The sequence below is a fragment of the Chionomys nivalis genome, chromosome 15, assembly GCF_950005125.1.
Source record: "Chionomys nivalis chromosome 15, mChiNiv1.1, whole genome shotgun sequence".
Classification (NCBI taxonomy): Eukaryota; Metazoa; Chordata; class Mammalia; order Rodentia; family Cricetidae; genus Chionomys; species Chionomys nivalis.
In genome coordinates this window covers 24,160,375-24,187,239 of record NC_080100.1, presented here as the reverse complement: position 1 = coordinate 24,187,239, position 26,865 = coordinate 24,160,375, and the positions used below count along the sequence as shown (strand labels likewise).

The window sequence follows — 26,865 nt, the reverse complement described above, 5'->3', positions numbered from 1 at the left end:
TTCTATTAAAATAAAACATAAACCCAGGATGGAAAGTGGTTAGGGGATGGGTAATGACTATTCAAATTTTAATAAATAAATAAATAAATAAAATTTTTTGAGTGTTTGAGAGTTCCCATATTATTCATTAAATCAAACATTAATTTATCCATTCTCCAAACGTATGAAGTACCTGCGCACTTTTGAAGCTAGGCTAGAGAGGGCAGAACCCACAAGGGAATACAAGAGGGCACTCTATGGTTTCCCATACAACAGACAGAGAGAAAGAAGTGATCCAATCCTGTCTAAGGGGCAAGAATGTCTTCACTGAGGTGATAGCCTTTAAGAGAGGATGTGAAGAATAATGTCACTGTTCCACTGATGTGAGGAGACACCATGACTAAGGCAGCTCTTATCAAAGAAATCGTTTAACAGAGGTTTAGTCCATTATCATCATGCCAGGTAACAAGGCAGTGTGCATGCAGGAGTGGTGCTGGAGCAGTAGCTAAGAGCTATCTCACATGAGATTCATGATCCATAGGCAAAGATGTGGGCTTGACATAGGCTTTTGAAATCTTAAAGCCCACCCCCAGTGAAATAATTCCTCCAACAAGGACCTACCTTCTAATCCTTCTAATCCTTTCAAACAGTTCCAATCCCTGGTGACCAAGCATTCAAATACATGAGACTGTGGGGACTGTTCTTATTCAAACCACCACAATTAGTAGGTCATTATGTATGAAAGGGGTAAACTGTACTCCCAGCAAAGGCAATACTACCTTGCTTGCTTTTTTCTTTTTCTTCATGTTTTGAGACGATAACGACATTTCTCATTTCCCTTTCTTTTCTCCAAGCCTTCCCATATACACTTCCCCACTCTCCTAAAAATTCATGGCTTCCCTTTTCATTGTTATTAACTTGGAAAACTATTACAGTGACAAGAAACAGAAAAAACAGTACATTTGAAACAACAGGTAATTTAGTCTGGTAGCCTATTATCAGTGCTCTTCTCACCATTAGCTAGGCAGTGGTGGTGCACACCTTTAATCCCAACACTTAGGAGGCAGAGGCAGGCGGATCTCTGTGAATTTGAGACCAGCCTGGTCTACAAGAGCTAGTTCCAGGACAGGCTTCCAAAAGAGAAACCTTGTCTCAAACTCCCCTCCCCCGCCCCCAAGAACAAGTAATGTAGAATGTAAAGCAGGAAGATTCACAGTCAGAACACAGGGCTTTGGCAGGGCAGTTGGGACTGCTGCAATGACTGAAAAGGGACTTGGCCTCCAACAACTCTCTTGACCTGGGGTCTAATCAGGTAAACTATTCTTAGTTGCTCACTCGCAAGCAATGTTTAGCAGCAGGCTTTCTAAATCAGTGGGAGAGGAAGCTATCCAGGGATAGAGGATCCATCCTTCCCCTTCCAAATCTAGTGGCGAACAGCCAATTAACTCTTTGAACACTCTGCCCCTATGAAAATAAGCCACACTTGATTGACTGATGTTTGCAAAGGAACGCCTGTTGAAAGAAGTGTTGCTGTTTCAAGAAAGGATTTAAGGACAGGGAAGTATGGGTGGATGATTCACAGGGAGCTGGAAAAGCCAGTTTCTTTTCTTCTTTAAGTAGAAGTAGAGAAAGCACATGCAAATGTATGAAGAGCAAACACAAGTACAGTTTTGTCCTGAAATGCTTGCCTTTTCCTCTACAACTTCCCCAAGAGCTCAAGAATACAAAGGAAGCTGAGTACAGTGGTGCACACCTGTGATTTTGAAACTCAGAAGGCAGAGACGGGAACATTGCATCAAGTTTAAGGCCAGCCAGAGCTAACCAGGGAGGCATGTACACAAACATACAGCTACACAGCGAGGCATATGTGTGCACAAGAGCACACAAAGAGAGACAGACAGATGGACAGACGGACAGACAGATGGACAGAGAGCAATGAAAAAATCCCCCAAACTTCAATCTCACTCCAGTCCATGCTTTTCTCTCCAGAAAAAAAAAGTTTTATCTCTAATGACAATGGACATTTCCACTTAATATATATTACCACCTCCTCCAATCAATAGTCCTAGAATTCAATTCAATTTTTTGCCTCCAAAGATGTAAAGCTGGACCTACTCTTGACTTATTTCCAAAACTTAATTTACTATACTTTTTTTTATAAAATTTATTTCTATTATTTTCAGTTATACATAAGTGTGTGTGCCTGCATATAGGTCTGTGCAAATCCGTGGAGGCCAGAGGCATTGGAATCCTAAAAGAGCTCGAGTTATGGACGGCTATGAGTTGCCTGACAAACATGGTTGCTAAGAACCAAATCAAGTTCCCCTGAAAGAAAAGCAAGTGCCCTAACAACTGAACTTTTCTCTAGTTCCGACCCCCAATTAATCTACAATATTTTTATTGGTCACTAAGTATCATCTTTTTATTTTTTAGTTTTTTGAGACAAGCTGTTATATGAGCCCATCTAGTGCCAAATTGACATTGTAACAGGAGAGTCTTGACTCCACCATCCTGTGTCTACCTCCAAGTGTTGGGCTTAGAGGTGTTCATGACCACACCCAACATTAAGCATTATCTTTGACTTTTAGTGGAGTATTCACTGACAATATCTGACATACCTCCTTCTAGGAACTATTACAACATCCATGCCCCCTGAACTGCAAGTCAAAATCGATGATATAATCATATCAGCCTGAATATGTACGAGATTTACAGTTTACAAAGCATATGCATATACAAATAATGTTTTATACTCTCAAACACTGAAATGATAGGAAAGAAGGATGTCAAATCTAACTATTCCTACACAATGGATCACAAATCCCACTTCTCACAATGCTCCCTCCTTCACATCAATTTTTATACCCAGAGATAGGCAGCAGCCTCCGTGCTCTCTCCCCATCCATCTTGTGTGTCTTTACCTCATGAATCTTCCTGACGCTCTCTGATAATACATTAGTTCTACATGCAGGAGCTAACATTGCAAAATAAGTAAGTAAATAAATGTCTAAAACGAAATCTGTCTGGTCATAATTTAAAATCCTAAGCTTAGTTCCTATTCACTCACTGAAAATACTTAATTCTAGAGAACCCTGAATGCCACTTTTTACTAGAATAATCAATCTTCCACTTTGTACCTTTGTTGAGGTTTGTTAGAGAACTGGACTCTTTCCTCCATCCTGTACATTGTAGTCTAGACATCTTTTCCTATATGAATCTCTTCTAGTGTGCATGTAGAATACTTCTTAAAATGTTTTTCCTATTTGATTTTTATAAAGTTAGACAAAGAACTATGATTTTAGAGAACTTACTAATGAAAATTCACAATGTTAAGCTTCACGTCCTTTCTAAGGGTTAGTTCAAACATCATGTAGAGTCAACTCACAATACTACCAATAGAAGGTAAATTAATGTCTTTTTAAAATTAAAAATTCATTTATTTAGGAAAGGGCAGGGCATATGTGAAGGCACACATGTTGAGGTCAGAGAACACCCTGCAGAAATATGCTCTTTCCCTCCACCATGTGGGCCCCAAGGACACAATTCAGGTTGCCAGCCCACAGCTGAGCTACCCTACTGGCCCAAATACCCTGTAGCGAAAATTTAATAGGGTCAGTAAAATTTAAAGGCAGTAAAAATTTAAAAATTGAGCTTGCCTAGCATAGAAAAGAATTCTTGAGTTTGATTCCCAAGCGCCATTTCATTAAAAACAGTTAATAAAAATAGTACTAGTAAATTATTGCTTCAAATGATTATTTTTGTAGATAAAATAAGATCTCGAGTTATTTTTTCCTTTCATTAAAAAAAAAGGTATAGTTATTCTAGTCATGATTCAAAATTCCATGAATAAAAGCTATGGAAGAGTAGGAGGAAGTCAGCTACACTATTCTCAGTGTCTGGTTATTCGGGCATGGAGGTGGGGATGCTGCACACCAGTGCTGAGGATTGAGCCCAGGGCTGTGGGCGTGCTAGGGAACCTCTCTGGCCCCAGCCTCATTCCAGTCCATGCGGAGTCATATTCAACAAAGAAAATTCCCAAACTACAAGTTTTCTCCAGCGACTCAGATGGCACAAAACCATTATGCTGATGCCTTATTTAATAGAGACTTCTCATGGTTGAGCTGCCAGCAGGCTGCCACCACGGAATAGCTTGCACGGCACCGACCCCCTCCCACTATGGAAAATCTTATTCTAAAAAGTGAAAATAAAGGAATTAATCACAGTGGTTTTTAAATGATGGCATCATTCTTTATGGTGGAGTGGCTTCCTAAAGGTAGAGGAAAACAGAAGGGCATCGGCATGGAAACAGGAGGAAACTGGGCGCGCCTGAAATCAGTGGTATGATGATTTCAGGAAGGGCTTGGAGCCGGAGCTACAACACCGACTAGACAGCAGCTTCTGCATCCTTCCACTGCACATAAGGAAGTAATCTGCCCCCTACTTTGGAAGTAGAATGCTTTGCATGCCTATTTACATTACTTTAACATATTCAAGACAGCTGAGCCCCACCCTACCACAGATAAAGGATACAGGCAACTCCTCCCTCTCCCATATACAAACCCCATATGATGTTTTAGAATGTGTAAACTGGTAAATATGATATCCTTCTGAAATGTTCAGAAAGAGTTAAGTCACATACTACCACTGCATAATAAAATAGATTATAGCATATTTTAAAATCTGTGGCATACAAATAGACAAAGTAAGAATTAAAACAATCAGAGTAGGAGGTGGCAAGGTGGCTCAGTAGGTGAAAAGCCACATGCCACAGAAACATGACAACTTGGGTTTAACATCCCAAAAGTTGTCCTCTGACCTCCACAACTATAATGTATACCCACACTCACCGTGCGCATCATACACACATGCACACAATAACAACATTTTTAAAAGGTAATTATAGCTAGGGGTTTGGTTACCTGGTAAGTAATATATTTGCCTCTCAATTCCTCAGTACCAGCCACTCGTGGGAAAAAAAGTTACTAAGCTAAATTGTGATTTTAAAAAAGGAGTTACTAAAGTAAATAACGAAAGCTGGAAGTAAGAAAATGATCTATAAATGCAGTTTTCTTTTTAATTTTAATTTATTCACTCTTTTAAAATTTTATACATGTGTACAACAATTCCTAACCATACCTACCCCTCACTACTCCCTCCAATGCCCACAACATTCCCCATCACATCTCTCTCCCGATTTCATGTCCTCCATTTATTTATTCATTAATTTTAACCTACTGAATACAAATGGCGCTAGCCATATGCACATAGAGTGGGGTCGTCCACTGTGGCTTGGGGAAACTGCCAGGCAGACCCCACCCACCCACAGGAAAAATGACTCTTTCTCCCCCTGCAGCCAATAATAGTTTTACTAGGGGTTAGTTCTTAGGAGGCCTTCCAATGAACTCACAGAAGCTGTGGTTGATTACATTCACATGACCAGTACAAGATCAAGCCATTTAATGCAGGAGGAGGGTGAGTGTTTAAATCACAAACTTAAGACTTCTGGTTTCTATACTAATTAGGAATCCAAGTCTAAATGTGATAACATTTAAAATTATTGTTTAAAATATTTTTTATTTATACATACAGGTAGCATACAGACTGAGAAGTTGTATTTATGAATATAAAATTGTTTCTGTGGCTAGGTGTGGTGGCACATGCCTTTAATCCCAGTACTTGGAGGCAGAGGCAGATGGATCTCTGTGAGTTCGAGGACATCCTGGTCTACAAAGCAAATTCCAGGACAACGAGGGCTACACAGGGAATTTCTGTCTCAAAAAAACAAACAAAAAAAAAAAACCCCACAACTGTTTCCAGTAAAGACATTTAAGATTTCCATCTATGAATTACCCATACCAGAATCTTCAGGAAGGTATTATTAGTACTTTTATTCCCAAATGTCAAATTCCATTTACTAAGTTCTTATAAAGGTAACAAGCCACACTCTGGTTAAGGTGTAAAGAATAAAACTTAAAGAGCCCCTCCTTAAAAACTGCAGGGGCACATAAGGAAAACTGAAGCTGCAGGACTCCACTAGCAAGGACAGACCAACTAGAACCAAGTTTCAAGACTGACCACAATGCTGACTTTCAGGAGGGAACTTGGAGCTAAAATATAACATCCTTTCGTGAAAAAAAAATGAGGTTCAGAGCTTCCTGTCACATAGTCGCTACGTGCATGTGAGCACCACAGCAGATGCAGGACAGAGAGGGCTAGAAGGGGTGCACTAACGAGCCAGAGTGGCCTAACAGAACAGCAGCGTTAAACTCACTCTAATTGGCAATAATTCTTGTAAATAGATGTCAGTTGTGGTTAAATGTCTTTACTACGAGGCAAAGATTAGTGGAGTTGCAAATGCCAGCAGATTATCTAAAACCGAGCTGTTGTTTCTCTTTTATGAGTTATAAGCCACCTATAAAAGCATGGACTGTGTTTTTAGATCCTGTGAGAATTATAGTTTGGGCAGTCAGCCTTTCCGTGGGTGTGTCTGGTTACCGTCTGCGCAGTGTCACCATGGTCACACGCCATATAAGACACAGCTGGAAAGACCTCACCTGTTTCACTACTTTCTCCAAAACCACTTAAAGGCAACCACTCTGACACGAGACTTCACCTTCCCATTAAAAATACTGAGATGGGAATTGGTTCTCATTCTTTCTTTTCACTGTTGCAAGGATAAAAACCAAACAACTGTTTCCCCAAATACCAAAGGAAGCCATAAAAATTGAAGCATGACAATTATTAATTTTTAGGTTAGTATCAATAGTAATAGGCTTCATTTTGGCATTTTTATATCTATGTGCCATTATACTTTGTTCTCACTTGTTCCCTCCTCCACTCTCTGTCCCAGACACCTCCCGCTCGAGCTATTTCCCTTCGTCCCCTACTAAGTCTCCTCATGTTTTCCCATTACACGTATTCTGTAACTCTAGCTCCCACATTCCTAAAGATCTACAAACATATATAAGAAACATACACTTTATAACAGAAAAGAAGCCATACCTCATTTGTCTTTCTGATCCTGTCCTGTCTTATTTTAAAACAAGCTCTAGATCCAGTCATTTCATTTTTCTAACTGCTAAACAATTTCCATTGTGCACATGTAATATGGGATTCCCCTCTGTATGCTGTGAATACCACTGGTTAATAAAGAAACTTCCTTGGCCTGATAGGGGAGAACAGAGCTAAGCAGGGAAAACTAAACTGAATGCTGGGAGAAAGAAAGGTGGAGTCAGAGAGAAGCCATGGAGCCTCCACTCAAGACAGACACTCTGAAACTTTGCTGGTAGGCCATGGCCTTGTAGTGATGCACAGATTAATGGAGATGGGTTAAATTAAGATGTAAGAGTTAGCCATAAATATGCTTAAGCTATATGTCTTAACATGGTCAAACAGTATTGCAAATAATATAGTTTCTGTGTGATTATTTCTGAGCTGCCAGGCAACTAGGAATCAACAAGCAGTCCCCCTACAACACATATGCACCACAGTTTCTTTATCTGTTCATTGGTTGATGAACACTAGGCTGGCTCTATTCCCTGGCTAGCATTAACAGTTCAACTATAAACATTGATATGTAAGTATTTGTACACTATATAGCCTACTTATTGAATGCTCACCAAAACAACCATTCCCAATGAAAAAATATTTCAGTCAGTTCTGAATTACTTTCAGTTTTACTAGTATCACAAGCTTAAGAATCAATGGACCTAACAATAGTTATTGTCTAGTAAATATTAGTTTAATTAAGGATGTTGAATCATTTTATCTATTAATGAACACCTGATAAAATTGAGCTAGTAATAAAGAAATGACCAATAAAAGTAAATGAAAACACCTTCAGAATGATTATTTTCCACTCTCTATTTACTGAAGCTCTTCTCCAATGCCACACCTATTACTTCCTTTCTGTTCCTTATAAACAGGACAAAGACAACTTTCTCGCTGCTTACACTTTGTCAATCACTATACAGCACATGCCCACTGCATGCTCCTGGATGTTATGCCTCCAACAGGTTCTTTTCTGATTCTAATTATACTTCCAAATCTCCTGGTTGTCGGGTGTATCTAGAATATCTTTCATCTGTACAATATAATACTGGAAATGTTCTTTTCTAGTCACTTTTAAGTAGGACCCCTTAGATATGTGGATGTCCCCATATTTTTTTTTAGTTGAGATCACAGTATACAAGTAACAAAAATTCTTATTAAATTTGGTGAATTTATCAAATAAGGTGCCTATAGGTGTGTGGTCTCATTTCTGGGTCTTCAATTCAATCCATTGGTCAACATGCCTGTTTCTGTACCAATACCATGCTGTTTTTATTACTACAGCTTTATAGTACAATTTGAGATCAGGGATGGTGATACCTCCATAAGTTCTTTTATTATTTGGGACTATTCTAGATATCCTGGGGTTTTTGTGTTTCCATGTAAAGCTGAAAATTGTTCTTTCAAGATCTGTGAAGAACTATGTTTTAATTTTGATGGGAACTGCATTGAATCTATTGATTTTTTTTAACAGGGTAGCTTTTAATTTTGTTAATCTTTCCAATCTGTGAGTGTGAGAGCTTTCCCTCTTCTGGTATCTTCTTCAATTTCTTCCTTTAATGTCTTAAAGTTTTTCATATAAGTGTTTTACTTGGTTAAAGTTACCCCACGGTGATAGGTAGGTAGGTAGGTAGGTAGGTAGATAGATAGATAGATAGATAGATAGATAGATAGATAGATAGATAGGATGATTGTTAGATAAAAATAATTAGGCTATTGCAAAGGGTATTGTTTCCCTAATTGTTTTCTCAGTCCATTTGTCATTTGTATATGGGAAAGTTACTGATTTTTGTATATTAATTTTGTATCCTCCTACTTTGTTGAAAGTGTAGGAGTTTCCTGGTGAAATTTTTTGGGCCATACAATCATATCATTTGAAAATAAAGATACTTCGATTTCTTCCCTTCCTATTTGAATTCCCTTAATCTCCTTTATTGTCTTATTTCTCTAGCTAAGACTTCAAGTACTATATTAAATAAGTACAGAGAGAGTGGATAACTTTGTCTTATCCCTCATTTGAGGTTCTCTCTACTTAGGTTGAGGTTGGCTGTGGGTTTGTGGAAACCACTTGATACGTCACTTGTATCCCTAGTCTCTCCAGGATGCTCATCCTGAAGGGATGTTAGATTTCGTCAAAGACTTTTCGTATCTAATGAGAAGATTGGATGATTTTTGTGACTGAATTTAAGACCTACTCCATGAGATAGAATTCGTCCTTAACACTGCCCAGGTGGCCAAGAACCTGAAACTAGATATGCCTGGCACCTAGGGGAAAACCAAATGCTACTGTTCTGTTAAATGAGCACAATAATAACCTGACTCCTAACAGCATTCTGCACCTTTTTGTGTTTCTTATGCTTTTTATTTGGCCTTTTCTTCTGTTTGTTCGTTCATTTTGTTCTCCTCTGGTTTGTTTGGTTTTGTTTTATCTTATTTTATTATTATTCTTCATATGACTGTTTTCTAAAGAAAGGGTATGGATGGGAGAGTAGGTGGAGAGACTCTTGAAGAAGCTGGAGAAGGAGAAACTAATCAGAATATATTATATGAAAAAAAATATTTTTTAACAAAAGAAAAATAGAAAAAAATAAACTTGATGAATTTGTTATTACACAAAAGATGGTGTAGAAAAGAAAATTGGGAGGAAAATATAGAACTATAAAGAACAAGAACAATCAGGGAACTTGGGGTTGGCCAGTGTTAACAGTGGATAATAAACAAACTAAAATGAACTACCTCCAGTCACTCAGTTGCTCTTAAAACAAATAGTTGCTACTACAAGATACCCGTGACCAATACATAAAGTGCTTAGTTATCAAAACTACTGCAGAGAATGCTTATGCATACCTAATAGTACTAGACTGCATGGGATAGAAGGACATGAAAGAGAAGTTCTAAGTACAAGAAAGTATGCAGTGCACCAAAGGAATGAAAAAGAGAACTGAAGGTCACATTTCTCAAAGGTCAATAGTAGTAGTAATAATAATAGAAGTACTAAGAGCAAAAGTAATTCCAGAGATGCAACAGCAGTGTGCTTGTCATGAGCAGAACTCTAGAAGAGCCACACAAGCTCGGTAGAACTTGCATGTTAAGTATGCAGCCTCTGTCTTTAATTCCACCATGCTCTGATCTAGAAAAGTATTCCTAAAGAGAAACTTAAGGGTATTACCTATATCTCAATTTTCTTGCGGTCAGTATCAACTTCTGTACTTTATATCTATCTTATATTTCCAGCTAGGATCACTGAGGGAAAGTTCCAGTTGTTTTTAAGTCAATAAAGAGTAAAGTGCCAAATTTGTTTCTTTAACTTTCTCTTTTACATGGCTGGTGATTTTGTCATTGCAAAGACTATTTCTAAATTTGAAGGGACAATTTCCAGCTTACTGAAGTCAAGAATAAGCACTGCTTTAAGATCAAAAGGTAAGTTAGCACAGAAGGCAAGTATCTGTTCAGAGTTTAAACCAAAGTGTGACCTACTTTCATAACTTTTTAGCCTAGAGGGAAAGTCTTTAGATCTAAATGTCAGCATGTCCTTTTAAAATTATTACTGTGATTATTTTTAACTCCATCACTCTCTCAATGAAAAAAAAAAACATACAATATGGTCTATTTACCAGAGCTAGTGAATACCACACCAGAAAGAACAAGATGTGTCTACAGAACTACCAGTAAAACACAGTGACAGCAACAAGAACTGCCAGAAATGGCATTGGCAAGGAAAGGCCACTGTTTCTCAAACAGCTACTTTAAATTCCCCGTGTCAACATATAAAAAGGAAGTGGGACAGCTCACGTAGAGAGCATTTCACTGCAAATGTAAGCTACAGAAGAGTGCACGAGCACCTTACATTATTATTTTATCTGTTCCTGCAACTACTATGCTAGTCTCATTTTACAGATGTGAAAAACTAAGTCTTTGAAAGGAGTCAAGCCTAGTGTAGTGGGAAACACATCACTCCCAGAAGATGTGGGAGGAAGCCACCTCAGCTACGTAGCCAGGGCTACACTAGACCCTGCTTCAATAAAACAAGCTGTTAAATACTTGCCTACTGTCATAGATCCGGAAAGATTTTACACATAAGAAACCTAGACCTACTTGGCTTCAAAGGCATTGGCTCCAACCAATCTATCATGGTTTTGTTTGAATCTCTGAGGACATTTGCATAATGGCTCTTTATGTTTCCAAAGCCTACACTTAAAGAAGGGTGCATACACACTACACTCACTCTCTCACACACACAAACACATGCAAAACGAATGAGGCAGGTGAAGCTGAGGAGAAAAGAACCACAGTGGAAAACCAACAGTGTGAGTCTGGGGAAAAAACCTAGCCCGAGGCTAAAAACCCTGAGTATTTTCAGTCAGATTCTAAGGAAAAGGGTAACAGGCATGAATATAAACCCCAGCAATTAGTTACTTAATTCACTTAGTTACTAAGTTACCAAGTTGTAGATGCAGTTGGGGATTTTGCAATGTATTGAGTCATTCCTTTCCCCCTTTACTTCACACAGACAACCTCATATTAACAGGTGCCCTGCAGCTCCAGTCCCTGCTGAAGCCTTCCCTCCTCTCTTCCACACACTTACCAGGGGTTGTACCTCATGTCTCCTATGCCCTTCCCATGCCTTTCAGTCCACCCTGGTCTTCAATTCCACTCTACATACTTGCTTGGCCTCTTACCAACTCTTACTTAGGATTGGCCTCACTCAAAAGCTGTTGTTCAATATCTGCCTCTTACCTCAATTTCCTCAAAAAGGACAGGGTCTTGCCGGGCAGTGGTGGCACATGCATTTAATCCCAGCATTCGGGAGGCAGAGAGGCAGGTGGATCTCTATAAGTTCAAGGACAGCCAGGACTATTGAGAAACACTGCCTCAGATGAAAAGAAAAAGAGAAAAAAGGCAGGATCTTCTTGTGTTTATTGTCTTAGCTGGCTGGCCTGGAACTTCGTAGACTAGGCTGACTGTGAACTCATAGAGATCAGCCTGCTTTTCCCACTAGGTGTTGGGATTACCACCATCCCTGGCTTATAAACTAACTTCTTAATGACTACAAAAATGAATAAAATATGAGTTGGAAAGATGGCTCAGCACTTAAGAGCACTTAAGGCTGCTCTTACAGAGGAGCTGGGTTCAATTCCCAGAACCGGCATGGCAGCTCACAATTAATTGTCTGTAACTCCACACCTGTGGCACACAGACATAATGCAGGCAAAACACTTATACCTATAAAATAAAAGTAAAGGAAAACAAATAAATCTAAGGTCTATCATTTTCTCTTGCTTAAACCTTCCCTGTCAACACTCACCTCACCCCAAATGTCACCAGAGGGGGCTGGAGATGACAGTATACGGTAAAAACAGAGATTAGTTTGAGAAGCACAAATAACCTGTCCATTATTTTGTGACACAGAGATTTTAGAATATTGGAAAATACTTTTCCTGTTGGATAGAACAGAAGCACCTGGTCTTCGCCAATGAGAAAATCCACAGTAACTACCAATCAGTATCAAACTTGATTGTAATATACTCTTAAGACAAAACTGCAGTCACATACCTATCCTATCCAAATGACAGCCTAATAGCACACTGCAGTGCACAGCACAGGCTGGACACAGTGGTCAGGAGCTGAGCTCTCTACTGCCCAAATCAAGGGAAAGTACCATGCTGCATAGCACCCATGCCAGCCCTCCGCACATGCCTGTAAGCACAGTTTCTACTGAGTGTGTATTGTACTGGCACAGTGAAAGAATCAGAAGAATTCTAACTTGAACCATCTAAGTCAGGACTGTCTGCCTAGTACAAGAGGCACACTTTCTAAGAAGGCGGATATGGGAATACAACAGAACACTTTGGGCTTATATTTTGTGAAGTAAAATTATTCTTTGTTTGATTTAGATTTTTGGTGGGGAGTGTTTTAAACTGGTTTCTTTGTATAACAGCTCTAGCTATCCTGGAACTTCATCTGTAGACCAGACTGGACTTGAGCTCAGTGGTCCGCATCCCTCTGCCTCCCAAGTGCTGGGATTAAAGGCGTGTGCCACCACTGCCTGGAGTAAAATTATTCTTAATTTATCAATACATACACACAAAAGAACAATAATTATAAGTGGCTAGAGAGATGGCTCAATGAGAACTGGAGTTTAATTCCTAGCACCCACATGGCTGCTCACAACTGTCTGTAATCTCAGTAGATCTGACACCCTGTTCTGGCATCCAGGGGCACCACAATGCACAGGATGCAGAGACATATATGAAAGCAAATCAGTCATTCATATATAATAAAAATTTTGAAATTTTTAACAAAATACATATTACATATTTTTCTGTAGCTTTTCTTTGCTATAACTTCAAACTAGAGGTTCAGTGAACTGTCTAAGATATCCTTCCCTTGTTGAACACAATTTATGGTGGGAAAACATTCGAGCCCCATCCAAGTATCTTTAGTATCTCCATATGTTTTAACTCAGCATTTTGAAAGCTTTGTTCTGCTACTAAATGGTTTATAGGGAAATCTTCGTAGGTTTAAAAATAAAAATAGCAAGATGTCATCTGGCTACTAGATCTAGTCAATGACAATTCAACTTAACTTATGGCCACTTAAACTTAACAAAACATTTTAATTTTATGCCATTTTTATAATCTTGATTCAGTATCTCAGTAATAAAATATAATACATAAATAGAGTACAGATTGAATTAGTGCCTCCAATGTGTATGGAGTTGTCACTATATTTTCCTTAAGGGAAATACATATAAAATTTAGAAGTATTTTCAATTTAAGTGGTATCACTTAAAAATACAGCTAATGGGGAAATGTCTCTGGTCCGTGGCTCCTGGTCTTAGTGTTTGAGTCTAGACTGATCAGTTCTCTTCTTCAACCTCTATTCCGTTTCTCGGTGATTCCCTCCAGACTGCACTCAGTCCTGTTCTCTCCTGCTTCTATTCCCTTTCACTCAGCTTTGCTCATTCTCTGTGGACCAACAGATAAGAAATGGGATTTTTTTTTGTAACCCATATCTTCTATTTATTTGTAAATAAACCTTTAATAATAAGTTTCACCTTTAAACAACCTGTAGGAGAGAATCCTTGAGTCTTTCCTGGTTGCCAGCCCTTACTGTAGAGCAGAAGAATGGGAATCCACACCTGAAACCCTAGAGATCGCATCTGAAAGTACAGGATCAGACTTCCAGAGAAAACACGTGATCTACTCAATCTCCTTCAGACTTAAGAATCCTAAGCTCATGAGGCCGTTTGATGGCCAAGTATACTGAAAGCATTTAGAGTCATTCTGTGACACATTACAGGAAGGAGCGTTAACTGTGACCATCACTACTACTGTTAGTCCTGCTGCTGTTGGTACCAACAGTATTCAGGTGAGGGGAGTAGTATCGGGAAAGTGAGTGTTCTCCAATCAAGCTCTGAATGTTACATTAAAACAAAGACAACTACTTTAAAGAAAGATTTATTTATTTTAATTTTTATGTGTATGAGTGTTTTGCCTGTATGTATGCATGTATTGTGTGTATTGCCAGAAGGGGGAGCTCAATCCTCTAGAACTGGTTTTCTGGTGGTTGTAAATCACTCCATGGGTGCTGGAAACCACCCATGGTGCAGGTCCCCTGCAAGCACAGCAAGTGCTCTTAACTGCTGAGACATTTCTCCAGTCCACCCCCACAACCAATTTTGGGGACAACCTGCCTTGCTGCAGTTTTACAGCATACTAATAAGATTATGAATGTGTGTGGCGTAAATGAGTGAACACTTAGTGACCTTCAACTAAGTACTAGGCATTGCCCTATGCTCTTTCACATGGGTTAACTTATTTGATCCTAGGTATGCACCCCTCTTTCTCTCCTGCAGTAGTCAAGGGTCTTGTAATATTTGTGATGGTCTATTTCTTTCCATGTACAAACCCTTCTTTGCGTCCAGTGATTCTGTATAACTTCTTATTTTTCAAGTGCATTCAGCTGCATTTTGAAAGGATTAATATAAGCCTTCCTACTTTAAAGGCTGTTAGAAAAATCATATATTTTGACATGCTATGCTACTGAAGTACTCTGCAAACTCTGACTCTAACTCAATGGGTCATAAAAAAAAAATCAATGTAATAGGTCATAATCAGCATTTTAAGAAAGAGAATAGTGCCGGGCGATGGTGGCGCACGCCTTTAATCCCAGCACTTGGGAGGCAGAGGCAGGCGGATCTCTGTGAGTTCGAGACCAGCCTGGTCTACAGAGCTAGTTCCAGGACAGGCTCCAAAGCCACAGAGAAACCCTGTCTCGAAAAAACCAAAAAAAAAAAAAAAGAAAAAAAAGAAAGAGAATAGTGTGCAATAAAAATACTGTAATATGCTGGGCACGGTGGCACATGTCTTTAATCCCAGTGCTCAGGAGGCAGAGGCAGGCGGATCTCTGTGAGTTTGAGGCCAGACTAGTTTACAAAGCTAGTTCTAGAACAGCCAGGGATATATAGAGAAATGCCATCTCAGATAGATAGATAGATAGATAGATAGATAGATAGATAGATAGATAGATAGATGGATGGATGGATGGATGGATGGATGGATGGATGGATGGATGGATGGATGGATGGATGGATGGAGCTGTAATATACTACATTCTGCAAAATTAGAAAAGGTTATGGCAAATTTCTTTTTCAAAGAATATTTATATTTGTTTTCTTGGAGATGGGGACCAAACCCAGGGCCTTGTGGCCGCTAACACTCAAGTACTGAGCTATACTCACAGCTTCGTTTTTTTCAATTTGATATATCTGTGTTTGTGCAAAGCCATGTCTGTATTTGGTCACAATATAAAATGTAATTTGGGGTAGTTAAAAATATGCAGCTTTACACAACATTGCTTTCTCTTTATTACGCCTTCAGATGGCTCACATCTAAGAACCGCTTTCAGAACAGGAGAGTCATTCTATGTTGAATCCTTAACTCCCAGCTCTATGCTCATCGGTGCAGCCTCGCGGCTATCCACCCATGCTAAACAGAGGTGGCCAAAAGTAGAGTGACAGCTAGCCATAAAGAGAAATGGACCATAAATTTAAAAATAGGTTTGAATAAGGATTTGGTCCTCCCTACTTCATAACAGAGAGAAAAAAAAAACTCAGATAAAGAACAAAACTGATAAACATTTAAAGCATGTTGAAGTGCTGAGGTTTAACAGAGTCTCGTTATGCCCTTTAATTTGACTACAACAGACTGAAGTTTCTGAGAAGTTGCAAGAAATGTGGTCAGTTACTGAGTCTTGAGTAATTAGTAGAAAGAAAAGAAAACAGAACAGAGAGGACTCCCAGAGCACTGGGCTTCAGAGCAAACTTGTCACTGGCTGCATCGCTCCTCCTGCTCCAAGGAAGCAAAAAGTAGGTTAAACCAATGCACGCAGACCAGAGGACTGCTTCACATTTTTGGCTCAGGCTCTGCTTTCTGTATATAAAAGCCCTACTAGTGGCTCTATTAAATGAACATTTAACATTTACTATTTTGTTTATAATGCTTAAAACAGTAATGTTTGGCCTTGTCGGCTTACAAAATAAATCATAGATGTCCTGAAGCTGAGAAACATGGCTCGGGAAATATCTCTACTAGAGAGAGGCATCCCTTATATAGGCCTTCTAGAGACTATGCCCATCAGCAGAGTCTGGCCATGTTAGAAGACATTAACATGTCTAGCCCTGGCTAGACATCTGCAAAGATCTTTACTTGTGCTTCAAAAAAATGCCAAAAGATTTTATTTAGCTAGTTTTCAGTTTTAGTGAGCATTACCCCATATTAAAGTTGAAATAATAAACAAAATAAAATTAATTGTTCAATATTAGCTAAGATAGCACAAAATCAAAGCAATCGCCCTCCATTCACTGTAACCCAAACTCTCAACTCCCAGAGTCTATTTCCTATTAAGATATTAAGTAATAAGACAGGGGACAATAAAATGTGATTTAAATAATCAACTTCCAAATTAAGGCCTCTATTTTATTTTTTTAAGGAATGACTTGTGGCTAACCACAGTGGTGTGTACTAAGTGACTGCAGTACTTGCTTGGAAGGGAAAGGCAACAAGAGGATTAAAGTTATAGCCAGCCTGGGTTACATAGTTAGCTCCAGGCTAGCTTGGTATATATAAAAACCCTATCTCAAGCAGCAACAACAAAAGCACATCCTAAAATGTTCCCTATGCTGAATATTCATGTGTCAATCTTAACTTCAAAACTTCATCAGAATCCAAGTATTGAGCACCGCCATTTTCATTCAGGAAACTACCGTGGTATCTGAAATGCCTCCTAGTCTCCCTGCTCCAACCTCTCTTTATAGTTGCTCTGCATTCAGAACGGCCAGAATTCTTTTTAAAATGTAACCTAGATCCTGCTATTCTTCTCTTCAAATCCACCCATTACTTCCTATAACCCTTGGAAGAATATCTCACCCCAACCTTTGCCCACCTCCCTTTTCACCCCTCCCTTAAAATGAAGCTAGTTTAGCAATTTGACTGACACAGAAGAACATAAGTTTGTGAATGTGGGAAGAGCAATGGACAGGCCTTGGCGGCCCTCTCCTTTCCCTTCTTGGACACAAGTTGGCCCGAGGGAGTGATTCTGTGTTCCTGCACTGTCTCCCCTCAGCGGCTCTGGCTACGGTGCCTGTGGACTCCTGTCCCACTGCAGGGTTTAATCTGCAGGAATTTCTGACTTTCCTCTACTCTATCTGTAATGATGCTAAATTTTGGCCTTCATTCATCATGCTTGAGTAATGAGTCTTATTTTCCAACTGTTTAGACCCTAAACAAGGAAGATTACTAATTACACAGGCAACTACAAGCCCTAAAACCCCAGAGCACATACACACAAGGCACACCCACCTTGTGTATGACTACACAGAATGATCTAAAAATTCCTATCTCTTCGTGGTGTGTTTAGAGTTGAACCATTTTCTTTATAAACTTTTCTATTTTTGATGAATATTTATTCAAATAAATATGAACTATTTTTACAAGTAGAAAACAATTAGCCAAAATCAACTTTCTCTGATGACCATTAAACAGGGCAAAGCTGGGGATGCATTTCCAGAGGAAATCATGAGCTAGGCTTTGGATATGTAGTCTAAGAAAATTGAAGACAGGGCTATGAAATCATTTCTCTAATTATGATTACACATAATGTGGATGAGAATTCAAGGCCAGCCTGGGCTAAACAGTCACAATTTAGAGACAAGTATAGCGGCAAGCACCTACAAGTATAGCACTCAGAAACACGAAGTAGCGGAATTCAGTGTATTCAGAGACACCCTACGAGTTCAAAGCTAGCTCAAGCATGGGCTACACAGCAAGATCCTGTCTCAAGAAACCAAGGATGTGGTGGCGGGGGCGGGGTGTACTTTTTCTTGTCTGAATATGTCACTTTGTCTGAATTCAAGTCAGCAAACCATGACAAAACAATCTTATCATTCTTTTGAATCAATTATTTTCATCCCGTTTCCATCAGAATTATTCCTACTTGAGCCACAAAGTGATATCCTGGGGTTAGAGTTTCTGGCTCTACAACTTACTAGCTTACTAGAGTAGGGAAGTTATTAAAATTTTCTCTTCTGTACTTTAGTTTTCTCATCTAAAACATTGCCTAACAATACTTACTTCACAGTATTGTCCTACAAGGATCAACTGAGTACACATATACATGCATGTGTGTGTGCATGCATGCATGCATGCATGTGAATGAAACACTTGGATCATTACCTGACACAAAGTAAATGTTCAATAAATATTATCTATTATTAATACCATATGTTTTGGAAGACAACAGGCTGAAAAAGTGCAAATAAACATCACCATACACTAAAGGCTAAATCAATCTATAACACACTCATTTGATTGTTGGTCTCACCCCAACCTTTGCCTACCTAGCTACAACACTAAACACAAACGAGAGAGAAGCCTGAAAACAGTACAGTTAACTACTGGGTTCACATTTAAAAACAAAACAAAAGACAACTTCCATTTTAAAATCTCATCCTTTTAGTGAGTGAAAAATATTTTGCTGCAGTTTGGTTCCTGGTGATGGGGAAGGTACTTAAACTGCAGCTATCTCAATTGGTGAGATGAAATTGGCCCAAGCTGTCAAGATGGGGAAGGGATGATTCAAATAGTGGCACACTGCAGTGATCTGGTTGATGTCTGCCTTACTCTCCCGCCTGTCCTCCTCAGGCTAAGCAAGCTCCAGCCTAGTTGGATTCTATCGGTTTGTTAAGTCTTGCTCTTTTATGGGTCTTTGCACTTACTACCGCTGCCTCTGGGCTTTGCACCAGTTATTGCCTGTGATGTGTTGGTTCATCCTGCCTTCTGGAAATATCATTTCAAATAACCCCAATACAATGTAATGACAGAGTAAAGATTAAGAGTGGTTCTCGAGCCAAACTGCCTGTACTCTATCATGTCCCCATGTCTCCAACTGGAAGAGGGTGAGGCTATAGACACTCAAAGCATGATCTAAGTCTCCCCAAAGCTCACCAACAGCATCTCTAACCAGGCACAAAGAATTCAAATATAGGAGCCTATGGGAAATATTTCTAATTCAAAATAGAACAATGCTCATGACCAGTTAGTCTAGGACTGGCTTCAGTTATGCTACTTACTAATTCTGATATTGAGTAGGCAACACATTCTCTCTGTGTCTAACTTTCCTCATAATAGTAGCATTTATATGATATTATTATCATATAAATGATATGAATCCATATGATATGAATAATAGCCCAGAGGCAGTGGTAGTAAGTGCAAAGACCCATGAAAGAGCAAGACTTAACAAACCGATAGAAGCCAACTAGGCTGGAGCTTGCTTAGTCTGAGGAGGACAGGTGGGAGAGTAAGGCAGACATCAACCAGATCACTGCAGTGTGCCACTAAGTGAAATGTTACATATAAAGCAATTCACCACACCAGAAGAGAAGAAATGACAGCTCCGTAGAATAATTGGCAGCTTATTTCACTTTTATCTAGACTAAGGGGTCCCTCTAAAACCTTATATAAATCTTTATAATTTTTATTTAATATTTTAAAAACTAGAATTGAAGTAATTTGGGACAGTTTATATAGTTGGTATTGTTTTGTGGTGTAAGAGGTTGGACCCAGTGCTCTACTTATCTACCCCAAGCTACCTCATGAGCTACCCAGCCCTACTTATCTACCCCAGGCTACCTCATGAGCTACCCAGCCCTACTTATCTGTGCTTTGAATTAGAGACATGCTTTTTATGAAAAGCAGTAACTGAAATAATTTATTTATGACATGAGGGCATGATTCCTACCTAGTTAGGCTATGAATTTTGTAACTGATAATGTACTCACAGCGCCTGGACAGGGCACGCACAGAGCACCGCCACCTTAGTAACTATTGGCTGACCTCCTTTTTCCCTTCTAGTGGTGAAACCACTTAAGAGTTTCTGTAGCATGGTAGAGTTTTATCTCAGGATACTATTTAGCTTAGGAACTCAGTACTGACAAGTAGCAAATAATCCACGTTTTGCCTATATGCCTTGGCTTGCATTTACAAACATGCTACACTGTCATACACTCTGCTGCACTCTACTTCTTTTGGGTCTCTTCATAGTTTTTTAGATCCTCATTAGCAAGCTAAGAAGAGACAAACATCTACATCTGGGTTTCTAACACTGCTCTTAGTATTTTTCAGAGGTAGGCCGGGCTTTTCCCCCTCAATGTAAGACACCAGAAACCTTTTCCAAATTATTTGGTATTTTTAAAACTTGTTGAAAATATTATTTTCCTCCATAAGTTACTACCATCCTTACTGCTTAGAGTCAACATTGTAATGTTCTTACTTGACTCTCTATAATGGGAAGAAGGCTATGAATTATTAAGTGATCAGTCTTGCAGAAAGAAGGGAAAAGACACCTGGCAGAGGACATGGGACAGGAGACAAGGCTATAAGTGAACCTTAGCCTCTGGAGACTATTTAATGACCTCTGTGTACTGCCACTGAAGAAAGATGAAGTTGCATTCATAGACTATAGAGTAATTAGATACCCAAAAGTCCTCTATACATTACGTCTGAGGTTGACACAAAGTGGTATGTCACAGAAATTTTTAAAACAAACCTGAAAGCAATTATTTTTGGTAGAAATAATCTCAAAGATAAATTTTTAATGAATTCTTCACACATCTTCACATGTGTAGATAGTAGAAAATGATTAACAACTATGTAAAAATATTTTCTAAGTCAGAGTTATATAACTCTTGAAAAATACACAATGCATGACAGATTTATCACAAAGCAAGTCTTGGAATGAGCATACAACATAATATGGCAAAGTACCACAAATTTTCAAAATCTTTAGCTTTTAACATGTTGACACCGCATTTAAAATAAATTTGGGTTACTGCATTGGGTATTAGAAGAAAGGAGAAGAAAAAAATTCTTTCTTCAAAGTCAATCATAGTAAATACACATAAAATATAGAAACCCTAACAAAATGAAATGATGTTCTTATTTTCAGGTGCTATGACAGCTTCAGAAGAAGGTCCAAACACAAGAAAAATGGGGCTAAGGCACTAGCTAAACTGGTAATGTGTTTGCCATGCACACATGAGAGTCTGACCTCAATGCTCTGCACCTATATAAAAAGCTTGGAGTGGTAGCATGAACCTGTAATCACATCCTGGAGAGGCAGAGCCAAGGGGATGCAAGCAGCTCTCTGCTCAGCAAGCCTAGCCTAGCACCCCAGGTTCCAGAGACAGACCATCTCCAAAAACAAGGATGGTGGACTCAGAGGAACAACACCCAAGGCTGATTTCTGACCTCCACACATATGCATAAACTCTCCTACCCGATGCACGCACCACAGGAAAAGTTACAGAAAGAAGTTAGCAAATATGAAGGTTTGGTTGAATTTGATACTTGAGGTGAGAAAAAAAGGATCCCAAACATGAGTTATGGAACTGAAGATCACGTTACACAAAATAGCTAGATTCAAACAAACACATACTATCTGTTTTCTCTCATGCAGAATCTAGACTTAAAAAAAATGAAATAAGAAGGGGTCTATTTGGAAAGAGGGAAAGCAAGAGATGGTGACAAGGGAGTGAACATGAGCAATGGACATGGCAAATACATATAAAAATTCATAATAAAGCTCAATATCATTACACTGAATATGTACAAATGTTGCTACCCTTTAAAAGCTCAACATCATTACATTGAATATGTGCAAATGTTTGTACCCTTTAAAAGATACATTATGAAAATTTAAAAGAAAATAATATATAAGAATAAAATTTTAAATCTTGAGAGATATTTTAATATAAGGCAGCAGATAGCACCCACGAGCCTTTAAGTAACGGCCCCAGAGACTCAGTGGTCCCACAGCATTTCCAAAATATCCAGTTTGTTTTAGTTTATTCTTCTCTGTATTAAGCTTTTTATCAATTACTTGGCTGGAGACTCTAAAAGAGACTATTCAACACTGTTTTGAGACTCTCAAGAAAGCCTTTCAGATTTTTGCAGAGTGGCTTTGGTCTGCTGGTTTGGTAATGTCAGAACTCTTAGTCTGTAATGTAATCTCAATTTCTAGCTTATCCAAAAGGAACACCTCCCAGGAGGCAATGGGATTATCTACTCTGGCCTCTGCCTTCCCCAATTCTGGGTTTTAGACAAGACAACACCTGCTCAGAGATCATCTCAGAGCTAATTCTCATTTGAATTTCTTTTGTCTTGTTCTCAGTGAGGAAACAGGGTCACGAGAATATCAGTTAAAGTGTTCCTCAATAGACAAACACCAGGATGGTGGACAAGGAGAATCAGAGGACAGGTAGTAACACAGAAAACAAATTCTCTGAAGAGTATAAACTGCATGTATATCCTACTATAAAATTCTTTTAAATTCTATTAGCATATATTAGTTGTAAGTAATAACAGACTTTTTATGAGACTTTGCAATGTGTTTCTTACCACATTCACGCCATTACCCATTTGTCTCCCACTCCTGCAAAACTATGTGGCTGATAGTTAGCACACTGATTAGCATAGGTCTAGAGCAGAGGTTCTCAACCGTGAGTCACAACCCTTTGGAGAATGAACAAACCCTTCTACAGGGGTCATATAACAGATACCCTGCATTTCAGAATTTACATTACGATTCATAACAATAGCAAAAGTACAGTTATGAAGAAGTAGTGAGATGATTTTACGATTGGGGGTCACCAGAAGATGAGGAACTGGGCCACAGAATCAGAAAGGTTGAGAATGCTGCTCTAGAGGAAAGGGAGATCCTCAGGACACAAGCACTGTCACTAGCAGATCCTGCATTGTGAGAAAGTGCATTGTTCAAGGTATGTTGAAGGGAATTAAATGCGAGCTCCAGGATTAAAGGTGGCAACTATGACAGCTTCACCTACTCATCACAAACGTGCCATCACACTACCTTTGCCCCTGTGTAAAGAGCTGTTCTCCCTTCAGTTGTCGTGCTTCTGTGATTTGGATGGAAGATAGGTAGGTAGGTAGATAGATAGATAGATAGATAGATAGATAGATAGATAGATAGATAGACAGAGTTGAAATAACAATTCAAAATTATTTTAAAATCTGTTTTAAATCAGAGTATTTCCTGATAGTGAAGTTTTTTTCTTATTTTGTTTCCAGCTTATACTAATATACTAATATAAAAATGAGTAAAATATAACAAATAGGATACAGTCTAGTAAACTACATGTTCACATGTTACTAAAGTCAGCAAAGCAGAATTAAAGACTGGGATCAGCAGGATGTCTTAGGCCCTGCTCCCTTAGCAGATGGCTTAGAACACTGAGCCTCACACCTTGCTCTGTTTTCCACAAAATTGGAAATGACAAACTGCCATTATTTCAAGATATGCGAGACTGATCTTCAAAAATTACACTCAATTTTATTTTAAAGAATAGTAATAACAAAAATAGGTCCTAAGAGAAAGACACCTGTGTGTATAGCATTCTGAAAACACTACTCTTAAAGCTCCATAAGAAAACTACGTGTTGTTTAGGTTAGCAGTACCCACAGACGATGAAAGCCAGTCACTAGAAGATTTACTGCTTGGTTGAAATTCAGTTTACAATTCAAAGGCATTTTAAAATCTGTGTGCTGTTATGAAGCTTTATGGAGTTTACAGTGGAGATGAAAACAGAAATAAAAAGATCTGACAAACAGAAAATGCCGCAGATATTTCCAGCATTATCAGTAGGGTTCCCCACCATCACACTTTACCTTATTTCAACACAAATGACTTAACCTCCCTAGGGTCCTATTCAAAACATAAATGTTTTAAAATATAACCGTTTGAGGAACAAAGCTGGAAAGATTGTTTTTATTTTATGTATGTTTTATGTACATGGATGTTTTGCCCGCATGTGTTTCTGTATCATGTGTCTGGTGCCCTCCAAGGCCAGAAGAGGGCATTGGATTCCATAAAACTAGAGTTACAGACAGTTGTGAGCCACAAATGGATATGAGAATTGAACCTGGGTCCTCTAGAAGAGCAGCCAGTGCTCTTCACTGCTGAGCCCTCTCTCTAGTCTCCTTTAATAAACATTTTTAAAATTCAAATGTGAACTCCATGACAGCAGGAAATTTTTTATCAATGCTCTTAAAACCTAGAATATGGTCTAACATATAAAATATATTCAATAAATACTAATTAATAATTTGACAAGAACCTTTTATTCAAGTAAAGAATTCAAACTGTATCACAACATTTGTAGTGGTAGTCAGATGCACGGTGGGTAAAGGACACTTGCCCACAAGTCTACAAGTGACTTAATGGTGACTGCTGAGTCCCATAGTAAGAGGAGGAACAGAGTCCAGCAAACTGTCCTCTGGCATCTACACATGCACCATGGACAACTATACCCCCAACAAACCACACAAACAAGTAAATGAAACGTAAAAGATCTTAAAACATTCGCATACAACTTTAATACTGGTAGCCGCGACTCTTTTAGCTATGAAATATTTTCCTTTTGCCACCTACACACTAACACAAGGCTTCTAAAGCTCATTGGTAATCTACAGAATGAGTTAAGAGCTTTCACTTTCATTGTTTCTGCAGATTGTATCATCTATTTCAGTTCAAAATTTATTAGCTAAAACTATAGAAAGAAAACTTAAACCTACTAAAAGAGTCTGGCATAGGAAAGAATATTAAAATAAAACATTATCTAAATTATTATAGAAATCATTATAAAATAACTGAAATAATTTTAGATTTTTCAGTTTTCTTATACCCTTTAAAAAGTGTTTTCTGGTTCTCCATTCAGTATTGTTTTGTATTATGGACAAACATTTCTTTTCAAAATGAAATTGAGATTTTTATATAATAAGCTATACTATGCTTTTTAAGTTTTATATCAAAGGGGCGAATTTATTTTAATATTACACTCTAAATCAGAGCTGGAATGTTGGCTGAAATACCGATTATTATTAAAAAAAAACCACAGCACTTTATAAATTAATACTGCAGCTTAAATTATTCTAAATTCAGGAAATTGAAATTTATAGTATTTTAACAAGATGTTTGTCTTTATGCTTTAGATATCTGTTGCCAAAAAAAAAAAAAAAAGATTTAAAAGTCATTGACTTCAGCTGGGTGTGGTGATAGACACCTTTAATTCAGCACTCTAGAGGCAGAGGCAGGCCTGTCTCTGTGAACTCAAAGCCAGTCAGGTGTACATAGTGACTTCAAGGACAGCAGAACATCCAGGGCTACATAGAGAAACCCCATCTCAAAAAACACAACCAAACAAAAAAGGCTTTGGCTTACTGTCAAGTTTCGATCCCAGATCTGTATGCTTCCATTCTGGCAGGCAGCTGCCACCAGGTTCCCATCTCTACTGTACGTGCACGTAGTGGGAATGACCTTTTTACCCTGCATCGTCCGAGGTTTAAAAACGCTTTTTTGTTTCTTTGGATTTTCGACTTCCCAGAGCCTTACAGTCCTAAAAGGAAAAGAGGAAATATCATTTACTAACAACAGACTGAAAGAAAAGGCCGAGAAAGACTATTTTTCTTCCTTTGGGGGGGATTTCTTTTTATTTTAATTGATTTTATTGAGCTATACCTTTCTTTTAAGGATTTTTTATATACTATAAGAAAGCCACATTTATGAATATTCATAGAAATAAAGAGGCAGAGACCTGCACTGGACTAAGTTCCCAAAGTCCAGCTGAAGAGTGGGAGGAGTGAGAATATGAGCAAAGAGGTCCAGACCATGATGGGGACACCCACTGAGACAGTCTGCCTGAGCTAATGGGAGCTCAACAACCCCAGCCGGACTGGGAAGGAACAAGCATAGGACCAAACTAGTCCCTCTGAATGTGGGTGACAGTTGCATGGCTGGAGCAGACTGAGGGGCCACTGGCAGTGGTATGAGGATTTATTCCTGCTGCTTGTATTGGCTTTTTGGGACCCTAATTCCCTTTGAATGGATACCTTGCTCAGCCTAGATATAGTATGGAGGGCCTTGGACCTTCCCCAAAGCAATGTGCCTTACCCTCTCTGAGGAGTGGATGGGGGTGGGGTGGGGGGGTGAGTGGAGGGAATGGGAGGAGAGGAGGGAGTGGGAACTTGAATTGGGTATAATGAAAAAAAAATGAAGCAAATCATTTGAATGCCATCAAATCAAAAAGCAAATAGCAAATTCTACTTCAAATCTATCAGTTATTTATAGTCCATGCCCTATAATGCAATTGATTCCAAGCTCTTACAATTGTATATCTTGACCAGGAGAGCTGTTAGGCATATGCCTCCTATTGAATGTACATTAATTTATAAATTATCTGCAAGTATCAATGAACTGCTC

General features: G+C 38.7%; 1 protein-coding gene across 3 annotated transcripts in view; it reads right to left on the bottom strand.

Annotated features, from left to right (window-relative positions):
- The window catches only part of Wdr70 (WD repeat domain 70), a 212,075-nt gene that overhangs the window by 50,894 nt on the left and 134,316 nt on the right, over positions 1 to 26,865 (bottom strand). For all 3 annotated transcript variants that reach the window (XM_057790125.1, XM_057790126.1, XM_057790127.1), the window contains one exon: positions 25,828 to 26,002. In XM_057790125.1, coding sequence (XP_057646108.1) covers positions 25,828 to 26,002 — 175 coding nt within the window. The remainder of the gene's footprint in view (positions 1 to 25,827; positions 26,003 to 26,865) is intronic.